General features: G+C 45.2%; 1 protein-coding gene across 3 annotated transcripts in view; it reads left to right on the forward strand.

The window, feature by feature from the left end:
• LOC137378740 (meckelin-like) overlaps positions 1-21,247 on the forward strand; it is a 196,324-nt gene that overhangs the window by 170,496 nt on the left and 4,581 nt on the right. The window contains exons 21-27 of one of the 3 annotated variants that reach the window (XM_068049104.1): positions 2,467-2,607; positions 6,673-6,753; positions 7,838-7,954; positions 8,721-8,837; positions 11,290-11,394; positions 15,483-15,585; positions 17,811-17,953. In XM_068049104.1, the coding sequence (XP_067905205.1) occupies positions 2,467-2,607; positions 6,673-6,753; positions 7,838-7,954; positions 8,721-8,837; positions 11,290-11,394; positions 15,483-15,585; positions 17,811-17,953 (807 nt within the window). Of the gene's footprint in view, positions 1-2,466; positions 2,608-6,672; positions 6,754-7,837; positions 7,955-8,720; positions 8,838-11,289; positions 11,395-15,482; positions 15,599-17,810; positions 17,954-21,247 lie in introns of all 3 variants that reach the window. The other 2 variants (XM_068049105.1, XM_068049106.1) reach the window with 2 other exon arrangements.

Genomic DNA, 21,247 nt, shown 5'->3' on the forward strand with positions numbered 1-21,247 from the left:
GTTTTCCGCTGGTGGGGGAGTCCAGGACAAGGGGACTTGACCTTAAAATCAGAGCCAGGCCATTCAGGAGAGAAGTTGGGAAATATGCTTCAACACAAAGCATGGTAGATGTATGGAACTCCCTCGCGCAAAGAGCAGTGCGTGCTAGCTCAGTTGTTAATGTTAAATCTGAGGTCAATATTTTGCCAGTCAAGTGTTTAAAAGAACATGGAGCCACAGCAAGTGAGTGGAATAAGGATGTAGTTCAGTCCTGATCTTATTGAATGGCAGAACAGGCTCGCGAGATGCAGTGACCTGCTCCTGGTCCTATAAGAACTCCCTTTGGTCTAACACAGCATAACTGGCAGCAGTGGAGAACACTTGCTCACATGCGCTGAGAAACCAGCTTTGTGGGACTGATATTTCACCTGCTACTGCCCCCTCACCCACCCACCCACCCTGTATACACCTTTAAATGGGTGATGGCAGGATTAAAATCAGATGGGCTAAAAATGGCAACTTGACACTGGAGGCCTAGTTGTGTTGATTTTTTTTTTTGACAGCGGTCGCAATTTAAGCAGATGCCCTTCCTGCTGTAAACAGACAGGGCCCTAATTCAAGCAGCCAAAGGGGGGTCATAGGGTTATCAGGGCTCCCAGCATCATTTTCATGTTGTTCATCACTGCTACCACTGCTGGCTGAACCTGCTCACAAACCTTGGAGAAATTTTAGAATAGTACACTGCAGAATGAGGCCATTCAGTCCAACAAGTCTGTGCTGGTTCTTTTGAAGAGCAATTCAATTAGGCCTGCTCTTTCTTTCCCCATATCCCTGCAACATTTTATTTTTGCCTTCAAGTATTTATCCAATTTTGTTTTGAAAGCTATTATTGAATCTGTATCCACTGTCCTGTCAGGCAGTGCATTCCAAATTCTAGCCACTTGTGTACTAGAAGGAGGGAATCCTGTCACTTCTGGTTCTTGTACAATTGCCATCAATCTCTGCCCTCCGGTTAATGACTCGTCAGCCTTCGGGAACCATTTCTGGTTATTTACTCTCCCACCCGGAGGGAAGGGCCAGAAGGCTCGGCGAGTCAAAAGCAAGATAAGCAATTGCACGGGTCAGGAGGCAGCCATTACTGTGCTATTTTAAGTGACATCTTGCCTGATCTCATTGAAAATGTTGCAAAAGTTTGGGAGACATTTTTGCTGGCAGTTTGTGTTTTCGGCTCTGTAGACAATTTTAAATAAAAACAGAAAAGTGCTGGAGAAACTCAGCAGGTCAGGCAGCATCTGTGTAGAGAGAAGGAGAGTTAATGTTTCAGGTCAGTGACCTTTCATCAGAACTGGCAAAGGTTAGAAATGTAATAGGTTTTAAATTCGCTGGACTTCGAACAACATTCTGCGGGGACTTCGAACAACATTGGACTGTAAATTCGCAAGGACTCTAATTTTTCTATTTTTAAATGTTCATAGTGTTTAATAATTTAGTTCTTTTAATTAAAGAGTTAATTTGTTGATTTAAAGACATCTAGTTTGGTTAGCCTCATTCAGGGGTTAATGGATGGTACAATTTGGTGGGTCTTTAATTTGGAAAGTTTTTAAATGACATATTAGCAGATCTGTGGAACGACGGGATTGAATTAACAGTACGTTGGTCCCACCACAATCAGAATTGTATATTTTGATTGCGGGGGCTTTGACAGGAGCGGTCGGTCGTAACAGCTGTTTGCCTAACATAGTCCATACCTGTCCCCTTTGTTCAGGGAAGGGGACAGGAGAGGTCTCTCCCATTCTCTTTAACCTCCCCCCCCAACCCCCCAGCCCACCAAATAGAATAAACGGTGGCTGATGAATCGCTGCCCAATTTCTGGTCATACCAGTCCATGGTACTCTCCTATGGCTTTATCTTTAAGTTTCATGAAGACCTGAATTCAACGCTGATGTTGTAGCCAAACTTCAAAAGACTCAATTTCCCCCAATCTAATCATAGTTAATCAGTGTTGAGACAGAATGTTATGACTCCATTAACTCTAGCTTCCAATGGCGACAGTGTTATAGTCTTGAAAACTAGACTTGAATGATCTGACTCCTTGATTCATGGTCCTAGTTCTTACAGTGGTAGAAAGGTGACTCACAGAACCCTGCAGCTAAAAGGTTCAATTATAGATGTTTACAGCACAGAAGGAGACTATTCAGTCCATTATACCTGTGCCAACATTTTTCCAGAGTAATCCAAAACTAATCCCACTAATCCATGCTCTCCTCATTAGTCCTGTATCTTCCTCGGTTTCAAATATTTATCCAATGAGCCCTTCAAAGGAGTAATGTTCTCTACCTCAACCATTCTCTGTGGTGAATCACTCCATGCTCCAACAGCCATCTGCATAAAGAAATTTCACTTAATCTTTCTCCTTTCCTAGTTGTGGACACAAACTTGGCAGACGTAATAAATTCCTGTGTCTGTCTTACATATTTTTAATTTCAGGTCATTGGCTTAAAGAACATCGCTAGAAGAGATCTGAATTTGAATCTACATCCAGGATCTGATGTCAGTTTTGCTCCCTGGAGTCCAATACTCCGATATGGAATAGCAGTATCCATGTGGTTGGCAGTTGGATTAGTTCAAGTAAGACCGCTACAGTTATTATAATTTATTAAATACATTTCCATAAGAGTCAGGAAATAAAGCTACTAATAGATTTGGTTCCTTGTCCTACCACAAACACACTATCCCTTCACATAAGTGTCATGCTGCTGACAGCTAAAGAGGAACTTTCCATTAAGAGGTGATTTGTTGAAATGTAAAACTATTTAGGAATTTGAACTGTGGGACACTTGACAAGGAACATATTTCACGTCATTATATAGTGTTATATTGCATTTATATAGCGGCCTTCACGATCTCAGGATGTTCCAAAGTGCTTTACAGTCGATTAAGTACTTTTCAAGTGTAGTCACTGTTGTAATGTAGGAAATGTGGCAACCATTTTGCACACAGCCAGATCCCACAAACAGCAATGTGATAATGACCAGATAACCTGTTTCATTTCTGGTTGAGGGATAAATATTGCCCAGGACATTAGCGAGAACTCCCCTGCTCTTCTTTGAAATAGTACCATGGGACCTTTTACATCTACCTGAGAGGGTAGACGTGGCCTCGATACATCCGAAGGAAGGCACCTCCAACAGTGCAGCTCTCTCTCAGCCTGGATTATGTGTTTAAGTCCCTGGAGTGGAACTTGAACACATAATTTTCTGACACGGAGGTGAGAGCGCTATCCACTGAAACCAAAGTGACAGCAGTCAAGGCTCATTGTGCTCCTGAATAGTAAACTTCAGTTTCAGGAACCCAATCTGCACCATTCTTGCAATGTGAGTTAGGTTTTTACTACAGCGAGTGATGATATAATGTGGATAATGTAATGGAGACGCCCTCTCTCCAACTTTTTAAACTAAAATTTAAAAATGGCTTTTGCAGCCAGACTGCACTGTGGATGGGGGTGGGGGAACCCCTCTACAGAGTGGCCTGTGGCTGCTCCTGCACCCAGAGAGGCAGGAGGTCCTCTAAGCATGACTGGAGTGCTGGTCCCCAGCCTGCTTACAAGGAGGCCACCTTCAGGCACCTAAATCGGTCCCCACCACCTGTGGGAACCTGGAGACCAGCTGGAAAATCCCAGTCAACCTCCTTTCATTGGGCTCAGTAGGTTCTTAACGAGTTGTGGTAGCTACCCAAAGCGTGTGGGTGGGTAGCCCTCCTGCCCACCCTTAACCCCTCCCACCCCTCCCGTATCTTGCTGTGTTAGAGAGAGACAGGTGATAATGTATAGCTTGCGGGGCACCACTCCTCAAACATGGGGCAAGGCAAGGAGGCCGACCTCCATGAACTACCACAGCCAGTACAGAGACTGAACCTGCACTGTTAGTGTCTTTCTGCATCACACTCTAGCTGGCTAGCCAACTGAGCTAACCAATCCCCATACAGGACCCTGTTCAGTATGCCCATTATCTTCTATACCCAAACCATCTGAAACTCTTAGATCACGTTCTTTTTGATATTCCTGGGTACTTATTATTCCATATATCTGAACCTCTCTTCTGAACCTTACTGCCTTGTAATCACTCCCAAATATCCTTTATTCTAATGGAAAGAGTCATTAGATTGATTAATATTCTTTATATCTTATCCCAGAGGCTGGATTTTCATTCCAGGGTCCTGATCTTGAAGCCAGGATAGATTCTGGGTCAGGAACCCACACATGCTCGCGGCAGAACCCTGGAAGCAGTTTTGAAGGTGGCAGTCGATTAAGTGCCTCACTCCAGGAGCCCCATTCAACTAAGGACGGCAGATGGGCTCCCAAGGCCGGAGGGACAATAGGCCCTCCGGCACTGAAAGATCGAAAGCCCCACCATCGGAGGTGGGAGCTGCCGATGCCGGTATGGGAAAGAGAGGGCAATTCAAGATGGAGGTGCCCCTCTGATGAGCTTTTAAAAATTGATAAGTACAAAGAGGCTACAGCCCCCAGGCATTCGCCATGGAGGGGAAACCACTTCACTGGATGGCCTTTGGCCACAGCTGTGATCCTATGTCTACGGCGGCCACAGGGAGGCTGCATTTTCCTAGCTGGGTGGAACACCCAACCCCTCCCCCCCCCCCCCCGCCTCCCCCCACCGCCTCATCCCTGGTCTGCCACTAGGAGGCCACCTCCATCCCTCAGCTGTGTTTCGGCCCCAGCGGGGGGCCCACATGCCAACTGGAAAATTCCAGTCCGTGTCAGCAGATTGGCCTAATTGGCTACCCGCTGCTTGTGGGCGGGTAGCTGACCCCACACCCCTGATCCTGCCTGTTCCAAAATGGACTGGATGCAGCACACTGGCCGGTAGTGGGAAATTGTGGGCCTGCCTGCCTGCCTCTGGTCCCGCCTCAGCAGCCCAATGAAAGTTTGGCCCCAGCTATCCATTATTCTCAAGTAAAGGCAGAACTGTAAGGTTTGATATCAGCTGGTTCAATCCTACCTCCTAATAAACTGAGAATGAACTCTCAAGTGGCAACCCAAACAAATTAGCAGTGTACCAACAACACATCCAACCGCTGGTTAATGACATTGATTTAGTGGTATAGTTTCACTCAGGACAGTTTGGTCCAGTTTATAACTAACTGCTTTTTTCTCGATCCGTTCACTGGATTAATTTCTGCTGTGCTGTATAATTGAATCTTTTGAAATGATATATAAAGGCTGTCATACAATTTCCTTGTCGTCGTCAGGAATATTCAATTAATTGGAATTAATCAGTAACTATTATCAATGTCCGTTATATAATTTAAAAACCCATACACTGCTGCCATTATTTTAAGTGCAAGAATGACATTTGAATGATGTGCACCTGTTGGCTTCATGTGACTATTGTGGCATTAAATGTATTTTACAGAAGGTTGTGGAAGTGATAGATGTTTTAAAGTCCAGAGCTAAAGACTGAGAGCTTTGTTGCATCCTTGAAGTCACTTTTGTGACTGAAGGGGCAATATTTTCTGTAAATTGCACTCGTGCTGAATATCCGAGGAAAACGAACAGACACTTCATGAGTTTCAAACACTCTTCCACATCTGCCTTATGGTAACAAGTACTGAGTAACCTTTATTTCCTTGTTTCTTCGTATCCATCACGGAAGACGGTTGCCTGGTGACATCATGTGCTAAAGACCAACACTGCAGACATCAGGCACCGAATTTTTAATTAGCTCAGGAGGTAGAACCAGAGGCGGGCAAACCTGGAATTTCCCGCTGCCGGCCAGTGTCCCAGTTTGCCAGCACATTCCCGCCTCCAGGCCATTTTCAAAGAGGCCGGGCAGCCAATTAAGACTTAACAGACCCCTCTCTCATGCCCACTGGAATATTCTAGGAAGGTCCTCCCACAGTGGCCGGAACATGGACAGTAAAAGGAGGCGGCTTCCCAGCGGCTGACTTGTGGACCAGCTCTTCAGCTTAACTATATACCTCCCCCACCCCACCGCCACTGCAGAATGATGCCACAGTTACAACCACAAGCTCCCCTACCACAATGGTGGTCTGACAGCTGCAGCTATTTTGATTTTTAAAACTTGAGGCTCCCTCCCTCTCCCTTACCTGCATCGGCAGGCTGCTGCTTGCTTCGTGCTGGAGGGCCTCCTGTTGGCTCTCCAGCATCAGAGCCTGCCTGTCATCCTTAATTGGATGGTGAGTACGCCCTCTGGCCATTAATTGTCCATTCCCTGGAAATTGTGTCAGGTGACTATTTCCAACATGGTGCAGGCTCAGGATTCGCATTTGTTCCCGCTGTTGGGTTCCTAACCCAAAACAAAAATCCTGCCCCAGTTATTTATGTGGCCCACACTCACTCATTCCACCTGCTCTTAGGCAGTGCAGGCGTGATGGTGAAACCAGTCAATAGAAGGTTGCTGAGAGTAACTGCAGGTCACCTTCCCTTTTGATTTCTCCCTCTCTCCCAGAGGAGCAGAGCATTGCGTCTCTCTGAACAACCCGTTACATGAGTAGGTGCAGGTGGTGTGACCCACGCACCCCGTCCCGCCAAATGTAAGCTTGAAGCATGAACACTCCACACCAGTTTACTAATTGTAAAATGACCGTGTGTTGCATTTGCTTGAAACTGAACAAACTTTATACAGAGGTAACCAGAGACATCCCAACTTTTTGTAGGTACTCTTCTTCATTGGATTCTGTGAACGATTCGTCGAAGATAAGATACAACAGTTTGTAGACTTGTGCTCCGTGAGCAATGTGAGTATCCAGCAACGCACTTCTCTGCAGCTATCCTGAGAGTGGCCCAGTTACTAGACAGATACTGACTAAGATAAGGAAAGGAATCTTTCCACTGACTCAGTGGTGTGGGACTAAGCCACAGCATCTGAAAGGTTCCCTTGGTCTTTGCTGAGATGCTGATTTCAGCCAAGGCACCATCTAAAAATAAAACGGGTCAGGGTACCCATCCCAAACTGCTACCCAGTAACCCCTGCTGGAAAATGTGAGGGTGTGTTTGGGAATGGCCATTCACAGTTACGTTGCTTGCTGAAACTGGTGAGGAATGGCCACTGGGGAGAGGGACTGGAAGGCGGTCAGTGTCGGAGGGGCTGCACCCTAACAGAGTACGGACCTTTTGGAGAGCAGTGGGGAAAATTGGTCACACAGAAGAAAAGTACCACAAGTTGGCTTTCTGACCGTGATTTTGGAGAGGAACTGTGGGAAAAATTCCAAGGAATAGATTCCAAACCTACAGACAAAGATGGAAGGAAAATTACTCCCAAGGATAGACAGAAAAGACCAGGCCCATTGCTGATCTGCTAATCATAGGCCATTCTCTGTCACATCGTATGACTTTGAACCCAAGGGAGTTTGGGTTGGAGAATTGGGCTTGCAGTGCTTTATCCCTGTCTCCGACCCATACTCGCTGCCAGTGTGGCTTTCCCTGGAAGTGCAGAATCATGGAATAACCTCTGAAAAGTCCCCGCTATGCTTGTTCCACCTAGGATGAATAGCCAAGAAGCTACTGCAAAAGAGAAGTTATTAAACAGCCTAATTTTATTTTCTCTTTCCCTTCTAATCACTTTGCATTCTGACCTTTTTTTCTTGAATCCCATTTTTAGATTTCTTTTCTCCTCCCTTGCTCCTGTTATGCATACTATTTTTCTATCAGTGTCATTCTTAACTAGCTGCTCGCCATTGGATGAAACTCCCTAACTTGTTTGTCCCTGTAATTTTTTCAAATTTCACTGAAAGAAATGTCAGAATAGAAACATCAACATCAGTTTCTGTCATGTCTGTCTCCGAAGTACGAATAATATTTATTGAATATGATTCCATCCAGGTATCAGTCTTGGTCTTAATGCACAGGTGCTATGGCTACTACATCCATGGACGGTCGGTACATGGACATGCTGATATTGGCATGGAGTCGATGTACCTCAACCTCAAGAAAGAAGAGGTAATCAAATGATGCATTTTGTGATGCTGGGATAGATTAACTTTAATAAAGTGGAATTTGCACTCAAGTAACATAAAAAATAGGAACAGGAGTAGGCCGTATGGCCCTTCGAACCTGTTCCACCATTCAATAAGATCATGGCCGACCTTCAACCTCAACTCCATTTTCCCGCCTTATTCCCATATCCCTTGAATTCCCTTAAAAACAATCAATCTCAGCCTTGAATGTATTCAATGACTGACCATCCATAGCCCTCTGGGGTAGAAAATTCCAAAGATTCATGACCCTCTGGGTGAAGGAATGTCTCCTCATCTTAGTCCTAAATGGCTGGGCCCTTATCCCCAAGATGATGATCTCAAGCTCTAGACCCTCCCCTGGCAAGAAGGTGCAGATTTTCCTGCTGCTGCCTCTGGGCCTATTTGAATACCTGGGAGCAGTGAATACAAGAAAATAAGATCGGGAGGAAATTTAAATCAGGTAAGATTTATTCTTTTTTCACTGTAAAGTGATAAAAAATTTGCACAAGCTTCCATCCAGAGGTGTGCTCTTTCCAGTCAGAATTTCCTCCATTTGGTACATCCAGGGGAAGCAATAGGCCTGGACTCAGGAACAGGAAAATCTGTAGGAGTAGGAGATGATGGTGGGTGCACGTCAGAGAGAAAAATGATGAAGTTGATGTGATTGGGGAGGCAGAGAGGTTAATTTTGGGGAAGTGTCAGAACCACAGTGACTATGATGTTTTCTAATCTTTGACTTTTTACCACAGGATAATCTTTGTGCAATGAGAGGCCTGGAGCCCAACATGGATGTCCAGACCTTTGAGGTCTTAATTTCTAACAAGATCAGACAGCAATATGACCGGATACTATCACCACTGAATGAGGTACTTCAGGTTTCATTAATAACCTAATACCAGACTTTACTAGGTTACAGGAATGACATTTTTTTAAAAATATGAAATATTTACCCTTGCCCTGTTGAGGAAGTTGTTTTCTGTTGATATTTTGGGCTGAATGTTGCTTGTTCTGCACATTGGCAGCCATGCCTTCACCTATCTAGGCCCTAAGCTCTGGAATTCCCTCCAGAATTCCCTCCACTTTCCCATCTTCCCTCTCCTCCATTATGACGTGCCTTCAAATCCAGCTCTTTGACCAAGCTTTTCGGCACTGATCCTACTATCTGCTTCTTTGGCTGAGTGTCCATTTTGGGCAGAATACATTCCTGTGAAGTGCACTGGGACATTCTTCCATGTTAAAGGTGAGACATAAATACAAGTTGTCGTTGTTTCCTGCATTCATCTCAAGAGATGAATTGCTGTGATGACAAAATCTGCTTTTTCCAGTGACAGCAACAGCGTGAATTTATGATGCCTCGGAGCACTTTGCAGTAAGGACTACAGGGATACAATGGACACTAAACATGGGGAAAAGGGAGAGGAATCCAAAGGCGAGGTGGAAGAGGAGGGTTTTCGAAAGCGGGGGCTGGGGGGGTGCAGTGGAGAGAAATTCAAGCTGTGCAAGGGTAATTGCGTTTGAATGGGAAGGTTGAGATTTGGGGCTGGATTTTCAAACCGCTTTGGGTGGGGGGGTGGTGTCGAGCTTGGGTGCGGGCGCTAATTGAAAATTATGTTGTCGGAAGGTGTTTCTGGATCCCGACGCCTCCGGAATGCGCTGCGATTTTCAAGGAGAGGGCATGGGGAGCCGGGAATCCACTCGCCTCCAATTAACTACCTGTTAAATTCCCAATGAGCTTTTTAACGGGATGTGGAGGGCCAGAAGAAATTTTCAAAGAGGAGAGTGGGAGGAGTGAACGGTCCAGTGCACATAACTGATTAGCTGTCGGGAGCAATACGGTTGCACATTGTCAATAATTATTTAAAGAAATGGACAAAATGAGTGATTGAATCATAGCGTTTCACCCCCTTTCCTGTTCACTTTTGGGCCACTTATTTGCACAGTAACACTGCTGACCCTCTGATTTACTGCCTGCACCATTCTGCAAAGTAATGGCGACCTGTCACGGCTGCTATCTGCCATTTAACATTGCAACCTGGAGCTGCTTCCCAGCTCCATGCCGGTCCCGGCACCACTGATTGTGCACCATCCTGAGTCCTGGTCCGGTTAGATCACTTACATTAGCCGATAGCATCACATCAGCTACACTGACGCAGCATGGGGTTGGAACCCGGAAATTATCTGGGCGTTGGGGTCCCGACCCTGGAATGAAAATCCAGCCCTTGAACTAGAATAGGATGGTTACAGCACAGATAATTATCCAATTCCCTTTTGAAAGCCATGATTGGATCTGCCTCCGCCACACTCCCAGGCAGTGAATTCCAGATCCTAACCACTCACTACGTTAGAAAAAGGTTTTTCCTCACGTTGCCTCTGATTCTTTTGCCAATCTCCTTAAATCGGTATGCCCTTGTTCTTGATCCTTCCACCAATGGGAATAGTCTCTCCCTGTCTACTGCCTCCAGTCCCCTCATGATTTTGAACACCTCCATCAAGTCTCCTCTCACCCTCCTCTTCTAAGGAGGACAACCTCAGCTTCTCCAATCTATCCATGAAACTGAAGTTCCTAATCAGTGGAACTATTCTCATAAATCTTTTCAACAACCTCTCTAATGCCTTCACATCTTTCCTAGAGTGTGGTGCCCAGAATTGGATACAATACTTCAGGTGAGGCAGAATCAGTGTTTTATAAAGTTTCACCATAACTTCTTGTCTTTTGTACTCTATGCCCCTAAGCCCAGGATCCATATGCCTTCCTGGAGGGAAAATACAGCTAGATGGTGCGAAAAAAGATTGACTGGAATGATACCAGAACTGAAAGGTTATATAAGATTGAACAGGCTAAGGCTCTTTTCTCTAGAAAAGGGACGACCGAGGGGTAACATGTTCAATGTATTAAAGATTATGAAACGGTTTGATAGCGTAGGCACGAAGAAGATGTTTCCTCTTGCAGGTGAGACCAGAACTAGGAGCCATAAATATGAGATAGTCACTAATTAAACCTAATAGGGAATTCTAGAGAAGCTTATTTATCTACAGAATGGTAAGAATGTGGAACTCACTACTACATGAAGTGGTTGAGGTGAATGGCATAGATACATTTAACGGGAAGCTAGATAAGCAAATGAGAGAGAAAGAAATAGAAGGTTATGTTCATGAGGATTAGATGAAGAGGGATGGGAGGAGACTCATGTGGAGCCTAAACACTAGCACAGACTTGTTGGACCAAATGCCATCAAGGATCCCGAATCTAATGCAGAATGTGACCTTGAAATTCAGCCCTAAGTTTGTTATTTTCTTACATATTGTTTAACCTTAAAGGCAGCAAGAGTAAATCGAACTGGTCGTGAGGATTCAGCCGCTCTGCAGCAGAACCTGAAAGCCTACTTCACAATGAATAAGTTCCTTTCATCCTTTCTTGAACATGTGAGTAGGTGCCTTTCATTTTGTTTGTTGGTTGAGCGCGTGTGGGGCATTGTCAATTAGTGTGTGGGATGTTGTGTGCACATATATGCCAATGGGATAAAAGAACTTTGGATGTTAATTGATATTTCTGACCATATAGTGTAAAACCAAGGGCGACCTCATCTGGGCACTATATGGGATGTAGTGAGTGAACATACTGTCCTTTCACCTGTGGATTCTATTCTACTCAACACTGGTAGAAGGCCTTAATTCTTCTGGGTGCTTCAGCTTAGCTAATGCTCATTATGCTAAGAGGCAATCGTATTAGAATTTAGCCCATGATCAATTAATCTAACTGCAAAGAAATTCTAAGAAATTGAATTTTAAATCATTCCAATATTCTCTTCTGTCAGTAAAGGGCCTTGAGCCTAACCAGACAAATCCCATACTTGGACCAACAAGGCCAGTAGTTAATAAACTACTTTTACTGATACCCCTTCACTGCTGAAGTACCTCCGCACATTTGTGTCTCAAAGTGCAGTGATTTACTTTTGGAGTACAGAGGATAATCTGGTTTTAGTGATGTTGGTTGAGGGATAAATATTGGCCAGAACTCCTGGAGAACTCCCCTGCTCTTCTTGGGCTCTTTTACGTCCACCTGAGAGGGAAGACAGGGCCTCGGTTTAATGTCTCATCTGAAAGACAGCACCTCTGGCAGTGCAGCACTCCCTCAGTACTGCACTGGTGGTGTGTCAGCTCGGGCTTTGGTACTGAAGTCTCTGGAGCAGCAAACACAGCAGCCAGCCTATACCAGAAATGCCCCACAAACAACAATGAGATTGAATAACAAATGAACTTGCATTTAGTGGCATTGGTTGAGGGAGGATTGTTGGCCCACACACCAGGAGAATGCTTGTCTTCCAGTCGTGCCCTGGGATCTTCTCATGCTCAGAACAGACAGACGGGACCTCGGTTTAACATCTCATTAGAAGGGTGGCATATCCTTTGATATAAGATTCCTAAATATTGCACTGGTGGCTCAGTGCAGATTATAAACTCAAACCCTGATATGAGGCTTGAACCCTCAATCATCTGCTCAGTGATTCAGCAAATAAACTAAGTCATAGGTTCGAAAAAGGTCCCAGGTTCAGTTGGCAGTCTGTGCTGATTTGACCTGTAGCTTTTGGAAGGGACACAACAGTCATCTCCGGATCACTCATGCACATGAAAGGAAATGAGCTTGGGTCTTGTTTCTGATTGGTATCTAGTCTTGTCTGTAATATAGAGATATGCTGATGTAGTGATTATGTACCGGACAGAGAACGTGAGTTCAAATCCCATTGTGGCAGCTTTGAGAATTTGAATTCAGATTTTAAAAAAACACTGGTATCCGTGAAAGTGACAGTGAAGCTTTCAGATTGTCATAAAAAAACAATTTTTCTTTCATGGGATGTGGGTGTCGCTGGCAAGGCCAGCATTTATTGCCCATCCCTGATTTCCCTTGACAACTGAGCGGTTTGCCAGGCCATTTCAGAGGGCAGTTAAGAGTCAAACGCATTGCTGTGGATCTGGAGTCACATGTAGGCCAGATCAGGTAAGGACAGCAGATTTCCTTCCCAAAAGGACATTAGTGAGCCAGATGGGCTTTTACAACAATCAATGATAATTTCATGGCACCATTACGAAGGATAACTTTCACTTGCAGATTTGTTGTTAATTAATTGAATTTAAATTCCACCAGTTGCCACTAGCCTGGGCCTCTGGATTACTAGTCCATGGCATTACCACGATGCCTCTGTCTCCCCACTAATTCCCTTTAGGGAAGGAAACCTGCTTTTCTTACCTGGCTGTCTTGTATGTGACTCCACCAACATGGTTGACTCTTAAATGTCCTCCAAAGTGGCGTAGCAAGCCACTTCAGGGCAACTAGGAATGGACAGAAAATGTATGGTCTTTCCAGCGGTGCCCACATTCCGAGAAGGAATTTTTAGAGACATCCCATGAGGGAATAGCTTGTTGACATTCAGAAGCCAGCTCACAATGACCACCGGAGCAGGCAGCTGGAGGATGAAGTTCCAGGAGAGATGTGGAGTCGAGCAAATTGGCGAGAGAAAATGAAGACTATTATTTGAACCTTCATCAAGTGATAACTCGAGAGTCAGAAGGTTTGTTTTTGGAAAAAAAAAATCATCCTATGAGAGAAAGATTTTGGCAAAAGGAATGTCTAAATATTTTTGTAAAACTGGTCGAAACAAATGCAAATATTTTATCTCCCAGCTGTCCTGCTTTCACATCCAAAACAACATGAGTGCATTCAAAAAGCTTCATGCAGACCAGTCAATGCAATGTTGACAACAGGAGACCCTTGCTCTTTGCAGTGGGAGAGAGATACTTATGAAGGGGCGTACCCATAGGGTCAAACAAAGGGCTGGATAGAAAATGTGTTCTTAATATTTTACGTTACAGCAGCAAGGACCCTGGGTGTGGTTTGTTGATCCCTATCAGCAAAAAATAGAAGTCTGTTTTTAAATAGCAAAATCTGTCACAGGATCGTAGGATTTGTCTAGGTTGGGTCTGAATCAATGTAGCCACCCTTTTTAAATAACATGATGTTTCTTTTCTCCTTTTCTGTCAATTTTATTTTGTTTTTTTTTCTCCAGACTCCTCGAGTTCACTGCATCCTATTTCCCAGCGTTGCTTGAAACCATTGCTGAGAGTTATGCGAGAGCCGTGCTCTCTTCCTCGCTTAGGAATGCGTCTTGTCTCTTTTATGTGACCTCCACTCCTCATCCACTGAGATCAGGAAGCTCTCTGGAAGGTGGAGATGTGGTGTTAAAATCTCAGTCTGTGAAGTAACAATATAAGGTGCCATTACCAGAGATTGGGGAGCGGAATGCCTGTGATTTCCTGACCATTCATTCTGACCTGTTGGCCAGGTTTCCAATCTGTGCTCTGGCTGATGCAGCTGCCCGCCATGCCGTCAGAAAACGACCCCAACACTCTGATTACTTATCGAGCTCTTTGGGTATCCTCCCCAAGTGTCTTGTGCCCTTGACTTCACAGAGTACTGCGCTGACCATGTTCTTGTTCTGTTACCCATTTGACGTGCTGGGCCGTGAGCTATCATTTGTCGAAATAAAGCAGTGGAAAATGATATATAATATCTGGAAGCAAATGGGGCTTTTACCATGTAGAAGAAGGCTTGTGATTGGCTGGCTTACTGGAATCAAAGCTATGATTTGTTTAGTGTCAGCTTGGCTTCGCTGGCAATGCTCTCACCCCTTGCATCAGCAGTCTGTGGGTTCAAGCCTCAATTCAGGACCTTGAGCACATAATCTAGGCCAATAATGGCAGGTGAAGCTAGGACAAGAGGGCATAGCCTCAAGATTAGAGGGGGGCAGATTTAGGACTGAATTAAGAAGGAACTTCTTCACCCAGAGGGTTGTTAATTTATGGAACTCCTTGCCCAGTGAAGTAGTTAACGCTTCTTCAGTAAACGTCTTTAAACCTAAGGTAGATATCTTTTTGAACAATAAAGGAATTAAGGGATACGGTGAGAGCGCGGGTAAGTGGATCTGAGTCCACGAAAAGATCAGCCATGATCTTATTGAATGGCGGAGCAGGCTCGAGGGGCCGGACGGCCTACTCCTGCTCCTACTTCTTATGATCTCTTATGAATAATCCAGTGCAGTAAGTAGTGAGGGAATGCTGTATTGTTGAATGAGATGTTAAACTGAGGCTTTATCTGACTATCAAATTGGATGTAAAAGATCCTTTTGCACTGTTTGAAGAGCTTCAAGTTTTCCTGATGTTCTGGTCAACTTTATTCCCTCAACTGATGCCACCGAATACAGATTAACTGGCTGTTTATTTCATTGCTGTTTGTGGGATCTTGCAGTGCGTGTATTTAGCTGTTGTGTTTGCTGACAGAGCAGCAGTGACTGTATTTCAAAAGTAATTCATTAGGCGTGAAGCAGTTTATGACGTCCTATTGAGATGATAAGGCACTGAATAAATGTGAGCTCCTACAATCTTTCCCATTTGCAAACAATTGTTTGCGTGCAGACTATCCTCTTCCTGTGTAATGTTACTGAGTGTTCTCTGTGCAGGCTTACAAAGACATGGACTACGTGGTAAGGGAAAAACTCTTCCTGGAGAGAATCTTGGACTTTGAGTTTCAACGATCAGACGATAGGAGTTTCTTCTACAATGGTGAGAGCTGCAGGTTTGTCGGTATTTAAATGACTAATACAGTGCAATGTAGCCACAGCTTTTTATCAATCAGATTTAACACATAACAGCAACATTGCTGTCATCTGAGTTTGGCCAAAGAGTTTCCCTGAAGCAGCCCTACAAGTCAGAACAATGTTTAACATGATCAGGAGGTTATCAGACTTACTCATCACACTAGCTACCCTGTCAGAAACTAAATGTAGTTCACTACCTGAACCTGAACTAACACAGCTGTAATGAGTTGTGTGAAACATTAGTGGTTATTTTGGTGAAATCTTTGCAGAATTTTTACCGCTAGTATCTCACGTTTCATGACAAATGGCCTGTTTCTATGATCTAACTTTTATGTACCTTAATTAAGAGATCTGTAGAACGTTCCAGTGGGGAGAAAACAGAAATTCAGGTGTAAAATTAAGATTCCAGTTAATCGCTGGAGCTGAGTTCCACTATTTCAGGTTTCAGTGTAATTGTTGCATTATCAGGAAACTTTATTTTGCAGTTCCTGAACTTAAACAATAACATGTTCTTTTCCCTCTTCCCCGAATCCCCGTTGTATACTTTCCTACCCTCATTCTTTATCAGGATTTCAGTGAAACTCCTTGAGTAATGAATAGCCTTTTAAAAGCCAAGCTTGACGTCACCTCATTATTGCTTCCTGATTTGCCTCATCTCTCTCTCTCTCTTTGCAACCTTTGTGATGAAGTACAACATCTGACAGTCTCAGATGTAATTTAAAGTTGGGCCAAATGAAAATGATGGGCAGGAAAAGATCAGCTGGTCCATTAAGCCTACCTCACACCATGATGACTGGAGCATCATAACTAAACACTTCCTCCCCTCCCCCCTGCCTTCCTTCCCTCCAAGCCATGTAATCTCCCGGGAGAGCAAAAAAGCAGGGGGAAAAAACCCAGACCCAATAAAGGAAAAATGTACTCTGGAAAATTCCTCTACCCCCTCATGCGATCAAAACCAATCCAGGAGATTGCACAGACCAGGACACTTGCCTTCGATATGACACAATCTCTGTCCCAGTCAGGAACCAGACCAGCTCCCTTTTGAAGTATTGCAGAGAGTCAGCTCCCACTACACTGGCCGGCAATGTATTCCAGAGACTCACTACTCACTGGGGTTAGAGGGCCATGTGATTTGCATGTAACTGGATAACATGGGGGGAATTTTATACTCTTCCCCCATGGCGAGTTTGGAGGCGGGGAGGGCATTTAATAGGACGGGATGACGATGGGTGGGGGCCCTGCCACCTTCCTGCCTCCATGCCAATTAATTCTATTAGGGGAAGGCCTGTGGATGTCCAATTAAGGGCCTCATCCCACCACCACTGGTGTTCGCCCTTTGGCAGGCAGGACCATCGCCGCATGGCCAGCACGCCAAGCAAACTTACCTTGTTCTGGCAGCCATCCCATGCCGATATTGCAGACTACGTTTGGGGTTCCGAGGCGTGACATTGGTGGGAATGGGGGAGGAGTGAAATTATCAGTGCAGTAGTAGGGGGTGGGGGCGGGGAAAACCATTTTTATCGGCTGTGGGGATGGTGCGAAGGGGTTGAAGGACAAATATTACAAAGTTCGGGTTGGGAATAAAGTTGCTTTTGGTGATGTTGGCCCAAGAGCTACCATTGGTGGGGGGAGGGGGATGTGGGTGGGAAAGGGCTTCCAGCTTTCATTTAATATTTTCAACACAATTAACAATCATATTACTTTAAATTTAAAAATTTCTTCTAAGGGCTTAAAGCCCTTCGAAAATGGTGCCGGATGCTGTTGCCAGGGACAGTGTGGCCGCCCCCTCTACGTCATTGGGGGTGGCCGGTCCTTCCCCTCCATTTAAATGAGCCCCCGCACGAAATAACGCGGGGGCTCAGCGATGGTGCATCCGCGCCTGAAGACCGCCGACAGCAGGGCGTGCGGCTGCAAATTGCGGCACACTCATAAATTTCAGCCCAATGTGTCACAGGGATTCACTGGCTTCCATGTGATGTAGTTAAACTGAAACTGTCTGTTCACCTTGCCCCATTCTGAGCTGGAGTCCCTGCCTTGTGCAGTTTGCAGTTGTGCCCTTGTAGTTATAGAGCTTTTCGATTCCGTTTTCTCAGCTGTAAAAGACTCAGGGAGAGCTAACAAAACATTTATTGTGAGAATTTCCGACTCAGTGCATGAGGCTCAGTTATTTTTCAATCTCATTGTTTCCAGATGATCGGATTCTCTTCAGCAACGCTCTTTATTATGGCCACGAGTTGGTGCTGCTGCTCTTTGATACTCTGCTATTCTCTGTAGTGGACCTGGGCACACAGGACTTTGTTCTGGCAGCAATCATCACTTACCTTGTACAAAAGGTAAGTGACAGCTAACAAATATTTGGCAGATTTATGTCAGGATCATGGATTTCTGCTGTGAATGACAAACATACAGTGACAGGCAGGAAAAGAGCCTCTGGTGCATCCAGCCTATCCCACACAATTGTGACACCTCGTGCATCACAATATATACTCCCCAACCCGCCTGAAACCATGTGACCTCCTGGGCGAGGTGGAAAACCAGATAAAAGCCCTGGCCAGTTTGGAGGAAAAAAGTCTGGGAAATTCCTCTCCGACCCCCTGTTTTGCTCAAAACTGGTCCAGGAGATCACTCACATATCAATTATCACTGATAATTCTATGCAGTTCCTACCTTTTGTACAAGGTGACCTCCAGTTCTCGCTTCAAGTTTGATGGAGAAATAGGAACAGGAGCAGCCCTTCAGGCCTGCCCCGCCATTCAGTTCAATCATGACTGATATGTACTTCAACTGCATTTTCATACCTATGCTCCAGATCCCTTGATAATCTGACCTAACAAAAATCAATCTCTCTCCATCATGAAAGCTCCAAGTGTCCAAGTATTATTAGTCTTTTGGGGGAGAAAGTTCCAAATTTCTTTCTGATTTCACTCATAAACGGCCTCGCTCTTATTTAAAGATTATGTCCCCTTGACCTTGAATTCTGTCATCAAATGAAATCGTTTCTCCGTATCTACCTTCTCAAATCCTGTAAACCTTTTGAGCACCTCAATTAGATCATCCCTGAATCCTCTATACTAATGAGAATACAAGCCACGGTTATGCAATCTGTCCTCATAATTTAATCCCCTAAACCTTGGTATCGTCCTGGTGAATCTGTGCTGAAAAGCCAATCTTTCCTGAGGTGCGGTGTTCAAAACTGAATGTAGTACTCTAGGTGGCGTCTCACCAAGGCTCTATACAGCAGAAAGATAACTTTCTCTCCTTTTGTATTCCAGTCCCCTGGAGATAAAGGCCATTTTGATTGCTTTTGTACCTTAAACGATTTGCGTACTTGGACTTATAGTTACACATAGTGCTGGGATTGCAGGTAGCAGTTTTGAACCAGACTGATAACAGGCCTAGGATTGCAATTACGGTGCATTATTCCTCCTGGACCTCGCTGTGGCATTCAGCAGTGTTGACCATGCCTGCCTCCGCCTGCCTCCTCTGATGTCTATCTACTGTCTCCAATGCTTCATGGCACTGCTTTTTTAAGAATCTATTACCATCCATCTAGAAATAGCTATCAGTGACCTGCAACAATGACTTATCTTCCCTTCCCCACACGGCCACCTGCAGAGACTGCTAAGGATCTGTCCTTTTGTTTTCTTCCTCGTCTACATGTTGCCCCTCCACAACATCATCCATAGGTAAGCTGATGACACCCAGTTTTACCTCCGCCCCCTCTCGCTCTCGACTGCCTCTGAGTTGCTGCTGTGCCTGACCAGTTTGGATGAGTCATATCATCCTTCAGTTCAACACTGGGGAGATTGAAGCCATTGTCTTTAACCCTCACCACAAACTCTGATCCCTTGTCACTGATGCCATCCCCTTGACAGACACTATCTCAGGGTGGCCTGTTTAATCCTGAGCAGAGTTGAAAACCCCAAATTTTCTCCATCACAACAACTACTTACTTCATCTCTTTAACATCACCTACCTCTGCCCCCAACTCAGCTCCTCAGTACTGAAACACTTCTACATGCCTTTGTCACCTCCGGAGTCAATTATTCCATTGCTCTCCGTGCTGACCTTCCCTTCACTAACCTCCATAAACAAGTTGTCCAAAATTTTGCAGTCTGTATCCTACTCCCCAACCTATTTCCACTTGCACATCCCCTGTCCTCACTGACCTGCAACGGCTTCCGGAACACCCCCCTCTCCCAATGCATTAGGTTTACAATTCTCATCTTTAAATTCCTCCATGATCTCGCTGCATACTGTCTGGAATCAACTCCAGCTCTAAATTCCTTCTTTCCCGAGGACTCCAGTTATCTGAGTTATGCTTTTTACACGGTGGTTTACAGTTTTATGCTGGGTCAAAATCCCGGAACTCCCTCCGTAACAGCATTGTGGGTATACCTACTCCACATGGACTACAGCGGATCAAGAAGGCAGCTCACCATAACCTTCTCAAGGGCAATTAAGGATGGCCAATAAATGCTGCCCTTGCCAGTGATGTCCACATCCCTTGAATGAATTTTTAAAAACCCTCACCGCGACCCAGCCACAGCCCTCTTTTCACACCACTATTGCATGGCAGAGTCTTCAATCACCTGGGACCAGCTCCTAGAATTTAGTCCCTAAACCCATCCAGCTCTCCATCTCTCTCTTTAAAGTCCTTCTCAAACACATCACTTGGACCAAGCTGTCCTACATCCGTGACTCTTCTGACATCCTACGTCATTTTGACAATTTCCAGTTTTCTGGCCCTAACCGCCTCCTCTTCACTATGGACGTCCAATCTCTCTGCGCCTCCATCCCCCACCAGGAAGGTTTGAGGGCTCTCCACTTCTTCCTTGAACAGAGGCCTAACCAATCCCCATCCACCACCACCCTCCTCCGCCTGGCTGAACTTGTTCTCACATTGAACAACTTCTCCTTCAACTCCACTCACTTTCTTCAAGTAAAAGGTGTTGCTATGGGTACCCGCATGGGTCCTAGTTATGCATGTCTTTTTGTGGGATATGTCGAACATTCCTTGTTCCAGTCCTACTAAGGCCCCCTCCCCCAACTCTTTTTCCGGTACATTGATGACTGCATCGGTGCCGTTTCCTGCTCCCGCCAGAACTAGAAAACTTTATCGACTTTGCTTCTAATTTCCACCCTTCTTTCACCTTCACATGGTCCATCTTTGACACTTCCCTTCTCTTCCTTGACTTCTCTCTCTCCATCTCTGGGGATAGGCTGTCAACTAATATTCATTATAAGCCCACCGACTCCCACAGCTACCTCGACTACACTTCTTCACACCCTGCTTTCTGTAAGGACTCCATTCCATTCTCCCAGTTTCTCCGTCTCCAACGCATCTGCTCTGATGATGCAACCTAGTCCGACAGCGCTTCTGCTATGTCTTCCTTTTTCCTCAACCGTGGATTCCCCCGCACTGTGGTTGACAGGGCCCTCAACCGTGTCCGGCCCTTTTCCGGCATCTCTACCCTCACCCCTTCCTCTCCATCCCAGAACCACAACAGGGTTCCCATTGTCCTCACTTTCCACCCCATCAGCCTCCATATCCAAAGGATCATCCTCCGCCATTTCTGCCATGTCCAGCGTGATGCCACTACCAAACACATCTTCCCCTCCCCTCC

Source organism: Heterodontus francisci, chromosome 17 (assembly GCF_036365525.1).
Source record: "Heterodontus francisci isolate sHetFra1 chromosome 17, sHetFra1.hap1, whole genome shotgun sequence".
NCBI classification, from domain to species: domain Eukaryota; kingdom Metazoa; phylum Chordata; class Chondrichthyes; order Heterodontiformes; family Heterodontidae; genus Heterodontus; species Heterodontus francisci.